The 19520-nt window shown below is 37.9% G+C and overlaps 1 protein-coding gene across 8 annotated transcripts in view; it reads left to right on the top strand.

Moving 5' to 3' along the window:
- LOC133635694 (syntaxin-12-like) overlaps positions 1-18951 on the top strand; it is a 44910-nt gene extending 25959 nt beyond the window's left edge. For 7 of the 8 annotated variants that reach the window (XM_062028943.1, XM_062028940.1, XM_062028941.1 and 4 more), the window contains exons 4-10: positions 264-363; positions 3555-3692; positions 3952-3995; positions 9270-9381; positions 9465-9537; positions 12202-12284; positions 18212-18950. In XM_062028943.1, the coding sequence (XP_061884927.1) occupies positions 264-363; positions 3555-3692; positions 3952-3995; positions 9270-9381; positions 9465-9537; positions 12202-12284; positions 18212-18304 (643 nt within the window). In that variant the 3' untranslated portion in view covers positions 18305-18950. Of the gene's footprint in view, positions 1-263; positions 364-3554; positions 3693-3951; positions 3996-9269; positions 9382-9464; positions 9538-12201; positions 12285-18211 lie in introns of all 8 variants that reach the window. The other variant, XM_062028935.1, reaches the window with a different exon arrangement.
- The last annotated feature ends 569 nt before the right edge of the window (positions 18952-19520 follow it).

Genomic DNA, 19520 nt, shown 5'->3' with positions numbered 1-19520 from the left:
TAGATGACAATAAATCTAAAGGTAAAATATAGTGTAGAAATGCACCCAATGGCAGGAAATGTAGTCTTGATTTTCAAAATGTTAAGCTGTACAATAACCGAGGCTGGGTACATAAACCGGGGCAAATTTCTGACGAAAACCAAGGTACACTATTTAATTGTAAAGGTTCCACTGTAGAACATTCCAATACATCGATAGTGTCATGACAGAAAGTGGCTGACCTCAAATTTCACTGTAACTCTAAACTCTTGCTGTTTCCACAGGCAGCAAATACAACACTATACCAACCAACTTGCAAAAGAAACCAACAAGCACCTGAAGGAGTTGGGCTCAATTCCTCTGCCAACATCCCCCTCAGAACAAGTTAGTAGACATCACTACTCCTGAACAAGAAAGAAGGAATCTTAATAGTAGTCCAAAGTTGTCTTTACAGCCTTCAAACAAGTGTTGTAGTGAATAAGCCTTTCCACTGGTTCTTGATTTCCCAACCCACTCGTCGAAAAGTCAGTTCTTTATAGACCTAAGGTTTCATTATGGTACAGCTTCATCGTGCTATGTAAGCCGTGCAGGCTTGCTTCTTCCACTCCAAACCATCTGTTGGAGCTTGACGTGCACTTTCCAAAAAATGTATTCTCGCGTCAACGCAATGCAGACCGCAGACACGTTATCGGTTGTTTTTAGTTAATGGTATGTCGCCTTTCCCGTTTTCCTTACTGCGAAAGTGCCTTTTTTAAGTACTCCATTTAAATTCTTAAAGCAACAGTACATTAAAATTAACTGATGATGTTCCAGCTTGATAAAGGATATAGAAGACAGTTAGCATTTTTCACTACTTCTACTACTACACAGGAAGCTAACTAGCTAGTCAACAATAGTTGTGGTTGCTCACTTTCAGGAAAACACTTCCCCTGCCCCGTCCACCCGCCAAAAAAGCTACAACAGGATTAAGACGCCACCAGAGGGACTGGGGCAGTGATGAGCTGTAGCATAATAAAAGCTTTGAAGCGTACTCCCAAAAGGGCAGTGGTTCTTAACCTGGGTTCGATCGAACCATAGGGGTTCGGTGAGTCGGGCTCAGGGGTTCGGCGGAGGTCAAGACACACCCGACTCATCGTGTAAATAAAAACTTCTCCCTATCGGCGTATTACGGATACGGCAACAGCAGAAGTCACACTGATTTGCAGGTGTGTATTTTGTTGTGAGTTTATGTACTGTGTTGGTTTTGTTGTTTGAACAAGGTGATGTTCATGCACGGTTCATTTTGTGCACCAGTAATAAAACATGGTAACACTTTAGTATGGGGAACATATTCACCATTAATTAGTTGCTTATTAACATGCAAATAAGTAACATAACTAGTCATTATTAAGTACTTATTATTGCCTTATTCGGCATGGCCTTATTATAACCCTAACCAAATAACCCTGGCCCTAACTCTCTAACCCTAGCCCTAACCAAATAACTCTAAATTAAGTATTTGTTACTTAGAATATGTTCCCCATACTAAAGTGTTACCAAAAACATATAACTTTGTCTTGAATTTGAAAAAAAACAACATTTTATTTTTCACTAAAGAAGGGTTCTGTGAATGCGCTTATGAAACTGGTGGGGTTCGGTACCTCCAACAAGGTTAAGAACCACTGCAATAGGGCAAGCGTTCTACCTAATTTTTCATGTGTCTGAACAAACACACAAACTACCTAAACACTCTTTGGACCACATTCGAGCAAAATCAAGATGTGCACACTATGGTATCACACCTGTCCAATATCTGAGATCATAACAAGTTACATGGCTTATTAAAATAATCAACTTACAGCTAGGGCTGGGCGATATGGCCTTTTATTAATATCTCGATATTTTTAGGCCATGTCACGATACACGATATATATCTCGATATTTTGCCTTAGCCTTGAATGAACACTTGATGCATATAATCACAGCAGTATGATGATTATATGTGTCTACATTAAAACATTCTTTTTCATACTGCATTAATATATGCTCATTTTAAACTTTCATGCAGAGAGGGAAACCACAACTAAGTCAGTTTACCAAAACGGTATTTATTAAACAGTTATTAAGCAGTGGCACAAACATTCATGTCATTTCAAAACAGAAAGTGCAAGATTGTCAGAGACATTTTAAAACAAGCTGAGTGCACTTTTGTGCATGATGTCACTAAGATGACTTATCAAAACAACACTAAATTAAAGTGCACTTTTTGTACAGAACGCCACTACAATAGTTTAAAACAAATACAGTGCACTTTTGTGCATGATGTCACACAAGATATTTCAATAAGTGTCAAATAAAAATGAGCTGCATAATAGGAAATCAAATAGTGTATGTCCTTCACTATGTGGTAGGTTCCTGCGGACGTTATCTCCTTCTGTTGTTGACAATTTTTTTCATACGGTGTTGATGTGGAAATAGTTGCTTCGGCATTTTGTGGGTGTGGCACCGAACGGAGATGTTGACATGCGGAGTTTCAAGCACTCTTCATTCTCTAGCGGGTGACTTTTCAAATGATGTTACAAATTAGCAGTAATGCTACTTTTTGTAGCAACAGTTTTGCCGCATAATTGTTCAACATATTCCCGCTTGAAGCCAAACCACCGCCAGACGATGGGCCCCGTGCTGTTTTTCTTGGGAATTAATTCTTCCTCCATTTGTTACCAGATTCGCACCTTCTTTCTCTCGTATTACCGCCCGCACCGCACCGTTAGCATTACAGCTAACGTTACCATGTCGCTACCTCTCTGCTCCGCGGGAGCGTGTGACGTTGCACACGTGACGTATGTAAGAAGGTGCGCTTGTTTTAAGTCTCTGTGAGAAGGAGGGACAAGAAAGAGTGGGAAATGCATGCAGTGTAATGCCCCTCAGCTAAAAGCAACTGCGTGAGAACGTATACTCAAATATCACGATATAGTCATTTTCTATATCGCATAGAGACAAACCCGCGATAAATTGAGTATATCGATATATCGCCGAGCCCTACTTACAGCAGTAATTTCTGCCGGAGTTAGGTACACTTGCACAATCTAATGCGATTCAACACTACAGCTGTTTCAAAATGTATGTTTCAAAAGACAATAATACTTCTTTTAACTGACTCTGTCAGATAGTGTTTATTGCAGGTGAATAATTACAGTGGTGTAGAACTGCATAGTGTTATTCAGGGATGTCTGTAATTTTGCAATACATGGTCCCACTTGTATGGTTCTACACCACTTTGAAATTCAACAGCAATATAAAAACAAAGTTAAATGAATACTTCTCAGGCAATGGCTTTTAGACTGATTATCTTTGTAATCACAGAATGTTTCATACACCTCTTGAATTAGATCTCAGAGTGTCCATATGTAACTAAAGTTATGGCTGGTAGCACCTGTGGGTGCTGTATAAACAATTTCTACAGCACCTCTGTGCAGCGTCACCATACAGCTTGAGCATGTTTGAGATTATTAATCATTGTGTGGTGCTAAGATTCATAGTACATGATTTCATGTCAAATTTTAACTGTGATCTTCTTAATCACTTTGTGTGTCTAGAGGCAGCAGAAGATTCAGAGAGAACGTCTGATGAACGATTTCTCTGCAGCGCTCAACAACTTCCAAGTTGTTCAGCGCCGTGCAGCAGAGAAGGAGAAAGAATCAGTAGCCAGAGCGAGAGCTGGATCTCGACTATCGGTATGTAGTAGTCTGTGCACTTTTCATAAGTAATTCACCAAGCTGCAATGGACCAGCATATCTGTAGATTAGCTGAGGCACCTTGTCGTTATGTGTTGGCTGTTTGACAGCTTAACTTACTTTATGCATAGCCGTAATTGTAAAAATGACTGTCTTGCATGTATTATTTTTGGGAAGGAGAATTAAATTTTTTCTAAATAATCTTTCTATATTAGAATTTAAAATGTCACACCAATGAGAAGTTTTTCTTATCTTCCAGGTTGAAGACGTTGCGCGAGATGAAAAGCTTGTATCTTTTGATAAGTAAGTGAATGGAGTCTTTCAACAATTGTAGAATTTGTAGAACATTTAAGCTTTCAAGATCTGAGGGATGGTTCATCGAATGACCACACAGTAATTTAGTCAGTAATATGGTGAACAATATAAAGTCAACAGCGTTGCACAATAAATAGTGTAATGATTGAAAAACTGTCATGCTGCCAACATGGAGGCTTCTTAAGTGGGTGATCTCTTCAGGAATCTGAAGCACAGTAACCAATTACAGTTTGGGCCGATGCAAAATCATTCACTATTATACACGAACGCAGTGCACAGTCGTTAAATAAGTAAGTATATATTCCAACTCTAAACTGTATAAAGTTGAATGTGTATTGCTGGTGCTATGGCTTATAGTATATGGTGACATCACATGTATTTGTATAATGAGAGAGGGTGCACATCCCAATTCTGCATACCCTATATCAGAGCTGGGCCATTGTTTTGAGTCGAGGTTGCCCACATTTATGCAGGTTAATTTGTGTCTTTATTACAAAAACTTTTTTTGACACTGAATTTATGTAACTTAATTTTTTGCATTTGAATTTTGTGAACTGAATTTGTTTTTACATCAAATTATGCTGACAATTTAATTGAAAAAAAATTCAGTGTATAAAAATCAGTTAAAAAAATTACCGTAATTGCGTAAAAAGTCAGTTTATAAAAATTCAGTGTAAAAAAAATTTGTGCTGAAAAATTAAATGTAAAAAAATGTGCTGTTTCAAAAAGCAAGACTCACTTCTGGTAAATTGAGGCTGAAGCTATCGATCCTGTCTCAGAACAGGTCAATGGGGTGTGAAGTTTATAGTCCTTGACACGGGTCTTGTGAAACAGCATAAAAAAGGTAGCCCAGTTAAATGCCTTTTTTATGCTATTTTGCAAGACCCGTGTCACATGACTTCAAACGTGACATCTCACTAACTGGTTCTGAGACAGGATCGCTTCAGCCTTAATTTACGAAAAGTTAGTCTTGCGTTTTTTGAAGCGGCAAATTTTTCGACACTGGTTTTTTTTACACTGAGCTTTTATACACTGATTTTTTATAACACTGAATTTTAAAACACTGATTTTTTTTCCATCAAATTCTCAGCATAATTTGATAGACAAAAAATGTAATTCACAAAATTCATATGCAAAAAATTCAGTTACATAAATTCAGTATCAAAAAAGCTGTCATAATAAAGACACAAATTAATCTCCATACACATTTACAGAAAAAATACACACATACAGTACATATGTACATACATACAGTAGGGGAAAAAGTATTTAGTCAGCCACCGATTGTGCAAATGATGACAGTATGTAAGAGGTCTGTAATTTTCATCATAGGTACACTTCATCTGTGAGAGACAGAATGTGAATAAAATCCCGAAAATCTAATTGTAGAATTTTTAAATAATTTATTTTCCAATCATGGTGGAAAATACGTATTTGGTCACCTACAAACAAGCAAGATTTCTGGCTCTCACAAACCTGTAACTTCTTCTTTAAGAAGCTCTTCTGCCTTCCACTTGGCACATATTTGAAGTGGTTATCTGTATAATAGACACTTGACCACACCCTCAAACATCCTGACTCTAAACGCCACGATGGCCACGACCAAAGAGCTGTCGAAGGGCACCAGGAACACAGTTGTAGACTTGCATAAGGCTGGTAAGAGTGAATCTACAATAGACAAGCAGCTTGGTGTGCATAAATCAATAATGGGAACAATTATTAGAAAATGGAAGACACACATGGCCGTTGATAATCTCCCTTAATGTGGGGCTCGCGCAAGATCTATTCCCGGGGGGTCAAACTGATAATGAGAACCGTGAGCAAAAATCCCAGAACTACATGGGGGGTTCTGGTAAATGACCTGCAGAGAGCTGGGACGAAAGTAACAAAGGTTACCATCAGTAACACGCTACGCCGACAGGAAATTAAATCCTGCAGTGCCAGACGTGTCCCCCAGCTTAAGACAGCTCATGTCCTGGCCCTTCTAAAATTTACCTGTGACCATGTGGATGATCCAGAGGAGGATTGGGAGAATGTCATGTGGTCAGATAAAACCAAAATAGGATTTTTTGGTAAAAATCCCACTTGTCGTGTTTGAAGGAAGAAGAATGCTGAGTTGCATCCCAATAACACCATACCCACTGTGAAGCCTTGGGGTGGAAACCTCATGCTTCAGGGCTGTTTTTCTGCTAAAAGGACTGGACGACTGATCCGTGTTAAGGAAAATAATATTGGGGCCATGTATCATTAAAATCTTAAGCAATAACCTTCTTCTATCAACGAGAGCATTTAAGATGAGACGTGGCTGGGTCTTCCAGCATGACAATGATGCCAAACACACCGCCCAGGCAAGAAAGGAGTGGGTCCGTAAGAAGCATTTCAAGGTCCTGGAGTGACTTAGCCAGTCTCCAGACCTCAACCCAATAGAAAACCTGTGTAGGGAGTTGAAAGTCTGTGTTGCATGACAACAGCTGCAAAACATCACTGCTCTACAGGAGTTCTGCATGGAATAAATACCAGCTACTGTGCGTACAAACCCCGTGAAGACTGACAGAAAACGTTTGACATCTGTCATTTCCAACAAAGGTTATATTACAAGATATTGTATTAAACATTTGTTACTGACCAAATACCTTTTTTCCACCATGATTTGCAAATAAATTATTTTAAAAAAGTATTTTTTTCACATTGTGTCTCTCACAATTGAAGTGTACCTATGATGAAAATTACAGACCTGTCATCATTTCAAGTGGGAGAACATGCACAATCAGTGGCTGACTATTAGTACATATATATGTATATGTGTATAAGTATGTATTTGTATGTGTTTATTAGGAATGTGGAAAAAATCGATTCGAATTCGAATCGCGATTCTCACGTGCGATTCAGAATCGATTCTCATTTTTAAAAAATAGATTTTTATTATTTTTATTTTTTATTAATTCTTTTTTTTTAATTTTTAATTTTTTTAAATTAATCAATCCAATAAAAAAATACACAGCAATACCTTAACAATGCAATCCAATTCCAAAACCAAACCCGACCCAGCAACACTCAGAACTGCAATAAACAGAGCAATTGAGAGGAGACACAAACACGACACAGAACAAACCAAAAGTAGTGAAACAAAAATGAATATTATCAACAACAGTATCAATATTAGTTACAATTTCAACATAGCAGTGATTAAAGATCCCTCATTGACATTATCATTAGACATTTATTAAAATTTAAAAAAAAGAACAATAGTGTGAGAGTGGCTTACACTTGCATCACATCTCATAAGCTTGACAACACACTGTGTCCAATATTTTCACAAAGATAAAATAAGTCATATTTTTGGTTCATTTAATAGTTAAAACAAATGTACATTATTGCAATCAGTTGATAAAACATTGTCCTTTACAATTATAAAAGCTTTTTACAAAAATCTACTACTCTGCTTGCATGTCAGCAGACTGGGGTAAATCCTGCTGAAATCTATGTATTGAATGAATAGAGAATCCTTTTGAATCTTGGCAAAAATCTTAGCCACACAATTATCAAATGTAATAGGAAAATTAATTCATACTGACCAAACTGGCTTCATGGAAGGTCGACAATCTTCAGACAATACAAGGAAATTGTTTAATGTTATTTACTATGCTAGAAGTCTCCCTTATCCCACAGCAGTTTGTACTGTTGATGCGGAGAAGGCATTCGACCGCATAAACTGGTCGATTATGTTTTGCCCATTACGTAAATTTGGATTTGGAGATAATTTTATACAATGGATTAAGATGCTTTATACAAGGCCCATGGCATCAGTCAAAACCAATAATCATATTTCAGAATCTTTTTTGTTAAAAAGAGGAGTAAAACAGGGATGTCCTGCATCTGGATTATTATTTAATTTGGTTATTGAACCCTTAGCTGCAAAAATAAGAAGTGAAAATAATATTCATGGTATAAAAATTGGCTCTCAGTATAATAAGCTATCGATGTATTGTGACGACATAATTTTTTTACCTGTCACATGTTAACTCCTCTCTTCTTTATATCAATAATGTCATTGAATATGGCTGTTTATCAGGGTATAAAGTTAATTGGGACAAATGTGACATATTACCACTTAATAAACACTGCAAGAAATTACAAGTTCAGAACTCCAAAATTAAATTGTATTGCATTATTATGGTATTGTTGTGTATTTTCATTTAAAAAAAAAAAAAAAAAAATCGTTTTTGAATCGAGAATCGTGCTGAATTGAAAAAAAATCGATTTTGAATTGAATCGTGACCCCTAGAATCAATTTTGAATCGAATCGTGGGACACCCAAAGATTCACAGCCCTAGTGTGTATATATGTATATATGTGTTTATACATATATATGTGTGTGTGTGTGTATATATCTTCATATGAATGTGGATATATGTACATAAGAATGTGTATATATGTATGAATTTATTGAGGTGTTTGACCACAATACCCAACAATGTGCTTGGAGGAGAAAAGATGAGGCCTTTAATCCCAGGAACACCCTTCCTACCGTCAAGCATGGGGGTGGTAGTATTATGCTCTGGGCCTGTTTGGCTGCCAATGGAACTGGTGCTTTACAGAGAGTAAATGGGACAATGAGAAAGAAGGATTACCTCCAAATTCTTCAGGACAACCTAAAATCATCAGCCCGGAGGTTGGGTCTTGGGCGCAGTTGGGTGTTCCAACAGGACAATGACCCCAAACAAAGTGGTAAAGGAATGGCTAAATCAGGCTAGAATTAAGGTTTTAGAATGGCCTTCCCAAAGTCCTGACTTAAACCCCATTGAGAAAATGTGGACAATGCTGAAGAAACAAGTCCATGTCAGAAAACTACTCTCATAAGTTAACCAGCTTCATAAAATAGACACACAGCTTTGAAACATTTTTGTATTGCTTATCCGGGCAGAAAATATGGGCATTTACATCAACAATATGATTTACCTGGCTGGAAAGGACAAATAAAAATAAAAAAATCAGAAGGTTTCCTTTGTCTCTGAACAGGGGGATGGAGGAGAATGAGATGGGGGTCTTCAGGAAGCTGTAATATGGGGCCCAGAATTTGGTGCTACGCCCCTGCTTATACATATTGAGCTTTAAGATGCGTTAACACTTTGGATTGACCGACATCAATATTTTTTCAATGACGTAACTAACCCTGAAACATATGTTTCTTCAATTGTGGATACCATGTAAGTGCAGTGTACTCATACACATTCCAACAGTTCTATGTTATGTGACCAACAGTCAGGAGGGATGGGGTCAGATGGCCATTCAGACGGAGGAAGAGGCGGCAGCTATCACAGAGGAAGACTTGGAGCTCATCAAGGAGAGAGAAACCAACATCAGACAGCTAGAGGTCTGCCCTTCCTCCCTCACCCCATTAACATTCATTTTCACTCCTTGGGATCACATATTAATCTTGGTTTTCGTTTGTTACAGTCTGACATCATGGATGTCAATCAGATCTTTAAGGACCTTGCAGTTATGATCCATGACCAAGGAGAGATGATTGGTGAGGAAAATAATATATTTATTACTAAAGGTTCATTAAAATAGTAAATAAACCCAGACAAGATGTAAATTAATTATAAAAGTAAATCAGTCAACACAATGATAAATTATGAGATTTGTTTTTAGTATAAAAAAATACTTTAGCACATTTTATTGGATCCCCCCCCCCCTTATAACTACCGTATTTTCCGCACTATAAGGCGCACCAGATTATAAGGCACACCTTCAATGAATGACCTATTTTAAAACTTTGTTCATATATATGGCGCACCGCATTATAAGGCGCATAGAATAGACGCTACAGTAGAGGCTGGGGTTACGTTATGCATCCATTAGATAGAGCTGCGCTAAAGGGAATGTCAACAAAACAAATAGTGATTGTACTGACACTTCTACTTGCTGTTCTCTGTTCAACAACCCACTGTTCGAGATTGTCCTCCAACTGTAGCCATCTCGCTTTGTTTAGTCTTCTTTACTTGGCGCAGGTCATCATGTTGCTTCCTCCACTTCCGCACCATTGATTCGTTAATGTTAAATTCTCTCGCTGCTGCTCTATTCCCGTGTTCTACTGCATGACTGATTGCCTTGAGTTTAAACTCTGCGTCGTAAGCGTGTCTCTTAATAGGAGCCCTTTTTTTGGTTTCTACATAAAGTTTAGGTCTCGCAACTACGGTAAGCAGCCGCCGACTTTATTTTCCCCCATAGAAGAAGAAGTTCTTCTTCTACGGTAAGCAGCCGCCGACTTCATTTTAACTTCTTCTACGGTAAAGCAGCCGCCGACTTCATTTTCCCCGGAGAAGAAGAAGCGCTTCTTCTTATACGGTAAACATCCGTAGAAGGGGGAAAATGAAGTCGGCGTAGTTACCGTAGTTGCGAGACCTGTTGTGGCTCAATATTGGTCCATATATAAGGCGCACCGGATTATAAGGCGCACTGTCAGCTTTTGAGGAAATTGGAGGTTTTTAGGTGCGCCTTATAGTGCGGAAAATACAGTAGTAGTTTGCATATATTGAACACAAATATAAATTCAACGCTTTGTTTATGCTCCCATTTTTCATGAGATGAAGTGCAAATCTTACACAACTTTTTACCCTGCACTAGATGTGTCTTGGTTGCACACCACTTGGTAAATACTACACCCGAACATTAGAGTTCTGCAACATGGGGTTAAGGAATGGCAGTGGAAGAATGGCAGAACGATAGGCCTCTTGGCACTGTATCTCTATGCATTTAAAATGCCATCAGTAAAAATCACCTGTGTTCAGGGGCTGTCCTATAATAAAACACCAGGCTACAACAATGTGATTTTTCCTATTCATGGAAGCCAGACTATACTGTGTACAGTTGAGTCCACAATTGACTTGTGTCAAGGCTTTGTATGTGCTGAAAACCTTGCGTCTCCCAGCTCTCATTTTCTTTTCTTTTTTCTATTTTTGAAAAGCAGGTGTTGAAAGAAAAACAATGTCTGGGGAATTTAGTTTGCTAAATATCTACATTCATAGCAAAGTGTATATAGTGTCCATCATGACAGAATACTTGAAGAGTTGTTTTGCAACCTTTTTACGACTATCTAGAGGGCATTAACGTTCCAAAGTGCTGTAAAAATTATATTTGGCCCTCTTCCGGGTTTAAGGATGTAAATTACGCCCTGCCACGTAGACACCTTAGCATTGTTTATTATCAACTACTGATAGCAATTTGGCACTGCTAACATTAGCTATTATTTAATGTATATTCTGTCACAAGGGTGTCCAAACATCAGCCTACCAGCATTATTTCCTGAGTTATTTTTAATAACATTAAATTCATGGGCATCATTAGGCCTATTTTAGAATATACTTAAAGGTGCCATATGTAATATTTTCATGTCAAGTCATCATTAAATGGCCCTGATATGTCAAAAGGCATTAATAAATCATGTTATTTTCAAATACCTTTACAACTGATAATGGTAGTTTGCCTGGGATATGCTCATTTCAAAATTAGATTTACAGCCCCGAAATATTGTTATTGTTTTCATGACCAATTAAAAAGTCAGTGAGCGTGTCACATCCAGGTTGCCTGTTACGCTTCGCCCTCTTCGTCGAGCTACTGACACTGGTAAAGTTACTAAACATGTCAGACTATAGTAAATCTAAAAGGCCTCGTGACGATTCTCAACTTAATCATGACAAAGCCAAGTACCTGCAAGTCAGTCTGTTAAAGGTGGGACAGCTACTGTACCCAAAACCAGAACGTGCTCAATACACCTGTTTTACATACTATCTCAACTTGTTGGGAGAAGAGAAAACTTACCATATATATTGTTTTGTTTCACAATTCAAAATGTATCAAAAGGTTGAATATAGAGCAGTGGTTCTCAAACTTGTTTCACCAAATACCACCTCGAAAAACACAATATAATCTAATATTTTTGTCCACTGTAATATTAAACACAGTTTGAACAATAACACTGTTTGAATATAGGATAATAAAACAGTACTTTAATCAAGTGAATCATGGCGTACCATTAGATGGAGGTCGCATACCACAGTTTGAGAATCACTGCTGTAGATGTTCAATTGTATATAAATGTATTCCGTGCTGACTTTAGAATTAAAAATGATTAAAATATGTTGTATATAAGTAGTATCTATATGCACGCTGTGTTTGTGCGGTTCTGCAGATAGCATCGAGGCAAATGTGGAGAATGCTGAAGTACATGTAGAACGAGGAACAGACCAACTTCAAAGAGCCGCCTATTACCAAGTGAGTCGGTCACTCTTAGTGAATTTTTGCTTGTTTCTTTTCTTGTTGAACACCAACTATTGTTTCCCAATCATTTGGCAACTGCCAGCAATTCATTAAAAACAACTTAGAGGTATTATTTTGTGGACTATTCAGGCAAAGAATAAATGTCATTTAAGTCTACATTCTTGTTGAAAGTCACAGTTAGCAGTGGCAAAACATGCATCCTAAGTGTTGCACTACATGTGTCTTTGTTGCACACCACTCAGTTAAGTTGCAGAGTGTTTGTAAATGTAAATATATGTGGGATTAATTTTGAAATGTTCGTGACAAAAAAATATCACATCTGCTTTCATGAACAAATCAAATTTGAGTGTGGACAAAATAGAAAAATGTAATCATTGTCTAAAGCAGTGGTCCTTTTTGAGCCAAAGATTCCTGGTCTCAGACTCAGCCATTAACAAAAGCAAGATCTCCTCCTGCACCAATTATATATATATATATATATATATATATATATATATATATATATATATATATATATATATATATATATATATATATATATATATATATATATATATATATATATATATATATATATGTATGTGTATGTATGTATATATACATGTATTATTACACCCACACGCGTGTGTTTTGTGTGTGTGTGTGTGTTACACACATACATATGTGTTTGTGTATGTATGTATATGTGTGTGTATGTATGTATGTATGTATGTATGTATATACATATGTGTATACACATGTATATGTATATATGTATACATATGTATATGTATATGTATATGTATATATGTATACATATGTATATACATGTATATGTATTGTTGCATTGACCAGCATTCCTCCAATGGGGAATTCAAATTGCTAGTCTCTCCCAGATTCTTTTTATGGCAATAAGCTGATGTTTATATTCAATCAACAGGCAGTAGTTGGTATTTTGTGGTTTATTCTCCAAGCTTAGAGGACAAACGTGAGACCAATCTAGCACACCCTCGTTCCCTCGCCCGGTCTAGCTCGGTCTCCCCTCAAACCCCCGGAAGTCCCGTGATCTTCCCTCTGTCCCTCGCCCCCACTCCATTTGTTTAGACTACTCCGAGTTATCTCTACTCTGACACATTCCAATCTAGAAGGCCGACACCTTACTATGAGACTCAAAAGAAGGAAGAATACTAGCTATTCTGTATATGACTATAGGAGTTTAGAAAGAAGTAACACTTAAATATGGATATGATTCTGATCTGCTTCCCACAAGTCCCCCTTTAAGATCTTCTAATAAGATCTTTATTACTTGTACAAAACTTATAAAGCACGCCCCACATTAAAGTCTTAAATTACCACTTTGCTAGACCCCCTTTAGTGACTCTTAGCACAAGGGGCTGTGCGGTTCTGGATGGTCTCGAGGGAGGTTGTTCAGCAAGTCCCTCAACTGTGTCACGAGTCAGGTTGGTTAGTCTCAATGGCGGCGGGGAGTTAGAGAGGCCGCTGAAACAGGAGTTCCAAGGGGTGTTAATTTGGTGACTGGGGTCACCAGTCTAACCATAGCACAAAGCCCAACTGCTGACGTCGGGATTCTAATGTACAATCTGTGCTCCTCACAACACCAGAATAAGTCAGCTCGTGCCCAAGGGCCTATCCTAGAGCCATCTATCAGTGTGGTGCACCAGTAACGGTTAATGTCACCGAATTTGTTGGGGGACGAAGAGGGTCCTGTAATTTGAAAACGCGTGTAATTCAGCTTTTGGGCCACAAAGGGAAGAAGTCGGGTGGCATTGTCAACAGAAGAGTACATATGTCAGTCAACTTAAAAGGGGCGGGGTAAGTGTGGGAAAAGGGACGTCCAGCGGAAGAAGCAATACAGTCACCCAGGTTTTGGCATCCACCTGAGCCACAGGTTGTCTGCACCCGCTCCTAAGGTCAAAGTTACCAGGCCTTCGGTGGTGATGTCATTAGCATGCACAGATGTGAGAGCCTTTGAAACACCACCGAGGTGGGGTGGTACATTAGGTGCTACAGAGGGTGTAGAGGTAGTTAACGCTCTCTCAAGGACATTAATTTTAATAATTCCTTTAGAGTCTGTATCAGTCAGGTCAACCCCCAAAACAACATAAAAGGGACGATGGGCACCACTTACCATAGTATGTTGTCTGCATCTGACACCAATGGTTCAGGGTTGGGTCGTAAAACAAATATAGAGGTTATTACCACGGTAATAGCTATTGTGTCCCCCGTACTTAATCACACTGCACAGGTCAAAAAATAAGTCTTGTTATCCCCTTTGACCCAGTCTATTTAAAGTCCGCTGTATGTTCTTAGACACTTGTCAGTCACTGTCGTCAGGAAGGATGAACTGAGACACAAAGACAGTAGAACACGCCCAAGCACCAGTCCGTCAGGGAATACTAGTCGGGTGTAACATCCTGCCTTTCGTCTATCAATATCAGAGTAATTTAGGTAACAAAACGTGATAAACATCAAACTTTTCACTTAATGTAACGACACATATAGTTATGCTGAAAACAAGCAAGAAAAACTAAGAAATATTTAGCATACTGGATTGGTCTCACACAAGGATTTACAATATAGAAGTTGAAAAGAGTAATGTAGGTAGAAAATCTCTCTCGTCTCCTGGGCTGTGGGGCAGATGAGGTGGCGAGGGGGTCAAGAGGGGCAGATGTTGTGGCGATGTCAGCAATGACATCCGCTGGTAATCTGTCAGGTTCTTCAGCAGTAGTGCAGAGGGAGAGGTGGTACCAGGTGTCCCCTTTACCCGCCAGTCGAAGGGCGTGGGACGTCCGTTCCACGACCTTGAAGGGACCAGTCCACCTGGGCTCCGTCCACTTGCGTTTGATGACCTTGATCTTGACCCTCTCAGCGGGCGGAAGGGAATTTGTACAGAAGAACTGGCACACAAATTCTGCAACAACTAATCGATTAAAATCGATTATAAAAATAGTTGGCGATTAATTTAGTCATCGATTCGTTGGATCTATGCTATGCGCATGTGCAGAGGCAAATATTATTATTCATTTAAAAAATTATTATTATTATTATATACATATATTTTTTTAAATAAACCTTTATTTATAAACTGCAACATGTACAAACAGCTGAGAAACAATAATCAAAATAAGTATGGTGCCAGTATGCTGTTTTTTTTCTCAATAAAATACTGGAAAGGATAGAAATGTAGTTTGTCTCTTTTATCCGATTATTAATCGATTAATTGAAGTAATAATCGACAGATTAATCGATTATCAAATTAATCGTTAGTTGCAGCCCTAATTTTATGACCACGCAGACCCCATCACATGTCTTAGCAGTTTTAGATTTTCAAAAATCCATAGATTGTTGTGATAAAGAAATAAGAGGTGGAAAACATGGTTGTTTTATGTTTTTTTACATGGCAAATAATCAGACCTTTAAAGGGGATCTGCATTTTGTTTGGAATTTTGTCTGTCATTCACAATCCTTATGTAAGACAAGAACACATGTTTTTCTTTTTTTATGCATTCTAGCTAGTAAATACATGCGATCAAATGTCCGCTTACAATGGAGCACATGGGAGTCGCTCTATTCCGCCTATAAAGCGCTCTAAAAACATCCAAACATTTCCATCAACAATTTATATACAGTGCATGCTTTAAGTATATATGTAGTGTAGTAACAGGCACATTTATAATAACATTTATAATTTACATATTTTGATCATTTTAAACATACTAGCTTCGACAACATCACCGATTACAGCTCACTGCGTAATAAAACATCACTTACTGTACAATGTCTGCTGTCATTAGGATGCAGACTGATGGTATGTTCATATATATTCCCATTTAGATGAAAAATGACTCATAATCCTTGCGAAGAAAATGGGGGGGGGGGGGGGGAGTGCAGACCTAGCGTCTTTTCATGTTTCTCGCCATTCCCAGGTCTAAATTGGCTGTCAAAGTGTACCAATTGGTCCGAGTATGTCCTCTGCCTCCTACTATCAAAGTGAGAGGCATGATAGTCCACATTGCAACAAGCTAGTTAGCTCAATGTGATCACGGCGCAGCTATAAATAGTTTGTCTGCGTTAGCGCTTATAATAACAATGTCACTAATACTTGGTTAATATTCAAGTCATGTAATGTAAATGGACTATTGTTGGTGGTTTTTAGATGGTTATTTAGAGGGCTGTTTTGGCGGAATGGAGGACCTCCCATAAGCTCAATTGTAAACAGACTTATTTACGAGTTAGAGGCATTAAAAAAAATACATCCGCCTTGTCTTACATAATGATTGTGAAGGATTCCATAAAAATGTTCCACTTTATAATCTTCTTTATAAACACACTTATTTGCGCTTGTGTTTAAATGAGGCTAAGCCAGATATTTTTATGTTTAGAGTGACGCCTTTTTGAAATTTTTATGGACATTCTTTATGCTATTTCTAGAGCTGAATTAATTGTTTTCCATTTTATTGAATGGTTCGTTTAGCTGTGTTTTTACAGCATGTTCCATACTTATTGTGATTTTTATTCAATTTTTTTTAGTTTCCTGTTTTTAATTTGTACAACATTTTGAGGCAGTAGTGGCTGTTTTAAATGTGTGCTGTATAAATAAATAAACAAAAAAACCTTGACCAAGATAGGTAAAACTAAATTTAATAAAAATGTTATACATACACTGCAAAAACTGAAATCTAAGTAAGATTAAATATCTCAAATAAAGGTGATATTTGCTTATTTTCTGTCTGGTAAGATAATTCTTCTCACTAAGCAGATTTTATGTTAGTGTTTTACTTGTTTTAAGTGTTTTAGTCCTAAATGATCTCAGTAAGATATTACAGCTTGTTGCTGAGATTTTATGACTTACTATTGAGTAAAACATGCTTGAAACTAGAATATCAACTGTTGCAAAGCTGTCATCAACACTCAAGTATAAAACTACTTTTTTTAAAGTAATAATTTCTTATTTCAAGCATGAAAAATAAAATCATGACTTTGACACAATTGTGTCTCATAATTAAAACAGATGACAGCCAAATGGACTTCGCTGTTTTATTTTCAATGAAACAATAGAAAATACATACTCATATAGTAGTACAGTTGGCCAAGTACAGTAAACTGACAGTTAATATTTAAACATTTGACATTTCGAACAATTTTGAACAGAAATAGTTCATGCACATTCAGATCAATCAAAATTACAATAAAAAAATTTGGACGGGGGCAAGGCTGTGCGTGTGTGTGTGTGTGTGTGTGTATATATATTCCTTGCGCACTAATTGACTGAAAGAGCACGCACTTGGCGCGATGATGTCATGTTAGCGATGGAAAAATGCATCTTTAGACAATATGATTTGCCTGAGCAGCTCGTAGACCCCGAGAGTAACAAGCGGTTGCCTTGTTGCCTTTCCATTAAGAACAATAAACTAGTTTTTGGTATAAGTTTGCTGGTTTCAAGAAATGTAATGTCGAGCGCATATCATTATGTCAAGATAATGGCACTAGCATTTACTTAATTTAAGAATATTTTTCGACATTGAGAAAAAAGTTCCCATATTTGTTTTTTCTAACAAGAAAAGTGCACTTATTAGTGAGAATATACTTATTTTAAGGTATTTTAGGGTTAATTGAGGTTAGCTAATTGTACTTGTTTTGGAAAGTCTTGACAAGCCAAATTTTCTTGTTATATTGTCAGATAATTTTGCTCAGTTCAAGTAAAATACCCCTCATTTTTGTATTTTTTTTCCTTGTTTTTGAACACTGACCTTTTGCAGTGTACCGTTGAGATTGAATAGCAGAACTTTTTCTAGTTGCAGGGAACAGTTTATTAAAGACACATTGGCTCAATCAATGATTAATTTTATTAATCAAATGTTCACTCATACTTATTTTGTGTGTCTTGGTAACAACACTTGTCTTTGCTTTTCCTGTTACAGCAAAAGTCCCGAAAGAAGATGTGCATCCTGGCTTTAGTTTTCTCCATTGCACTGGTAATACTTGGCATCATCATCTGGCAAGTGTCCAAGTGACTCGTCTCCACATTGTTGTCATCACTATTATTACTATACTGTACTTAGATTGACTTACATTGTTCTCTGCCCACCTGCTAGTAGACTGCTCACATCAGGATCACAGAGGTAGGATTGTGCAGAGCTGCAAATATACTAATCTCAAGTTCTCAACTGAGCTGTTCTTTGTAAAATAGCAACATAAAACCAACATTAACAGCAATAAAGGGGGGACTGAGGTTGTGTCGGGAAATGATTCACGTGTTGATTATTTTCTTGTTGTTTTTCAAACTGTCAATATATTTCAAATTATTCATGGCAGTTCTTTCCGATAGACCAAACAAAAAAATAAGTGACTTTAATTTTTTTTTTTTCATAATTTCTTATTATGGCACCTTTTAATCTGAAGTGTTTATATTGCACAAATTAAGATATTGGAAACTACTGAAAGCTAGCTGGGCCTCATAGTAAATCAGTTACTCAGAAACAGGTTGACTCAAGGTGGTGATTGTATTAAAACTGCTCTATACTGTGTATCTTAACAGACAAGCCGTAAATCCATATTTGTAAATATGACATATTACACACATTAAAGCCTACTATACACAGTACATCTAAAAACAACAGTTTCTCCATGAAACTATTTCTATGGCTCATTTCAGTATGTGTAATAAATGTATTGAATATCTAATGTGTCACGTTTTTTTTTAACCTCACTGTTATGGGTCACACTTCTGCTGCGTCTCCTCCTGTTGCGTGCCCTGACGAGCGCACCGCAGGCCACGCCCACGGGCGCTCTCTCTCTGCTGCAAGCGCGCTTCCGCGTGGCTGCAAACGCTTTGCAATCTACGCACCTGTCCATGAATTAGCGATCAGCCTTCTTAAACCAGCGCAACCTGAGATCCGACGCCAGAACGTAGCTTCTCGTATCCAGTACAGTAAGCCCATACGTTTCTCGCTCTCCTACATGTGCATTTGTTCTCCCTGTGCTTCCTTCCCGTCGTGCTCATCGTCTCCTGTGTTGTGTCTTCTCCAGCTCCCCGTCATCCTTCCTCGTGGTCAAGCTGTGTGCCTTGTCACTTTGGACCTCCCTGTGGAACCCCCTTGCCTTCCTGGATTTTCGACCTCACGCCTGTCACCCGACCACGACGCCGCGCTCCTGTCATTGACTATCCGCCTGTCCTCCGACACTCGAGCCTGCCTTGCCCTTATTTGGACTTCCGCCTGGATCAACACG

Source organism: Entelurus aequoreus, linkage group LG20 (genome assembly GCF_033978785.1).
Source record: "Entelurus aequoreus isolate RoL-2023_Sb linkage group LG20, RoL_Eaeq_v1.1, whole genome shotgun sequence".
Classification (NCBI taxonomy): domain Eukaryota; kingdom Metazoa; phylum Chordata; class Actinopteri; order Syngnathiformes; family Syngnathidae; genus Entelurus; species Entelurus aequoreus.
Note: the sequence above shows the minus strand (reverse complement) of the source record. Positions and strands in the feature narration are given on the sequence as shown.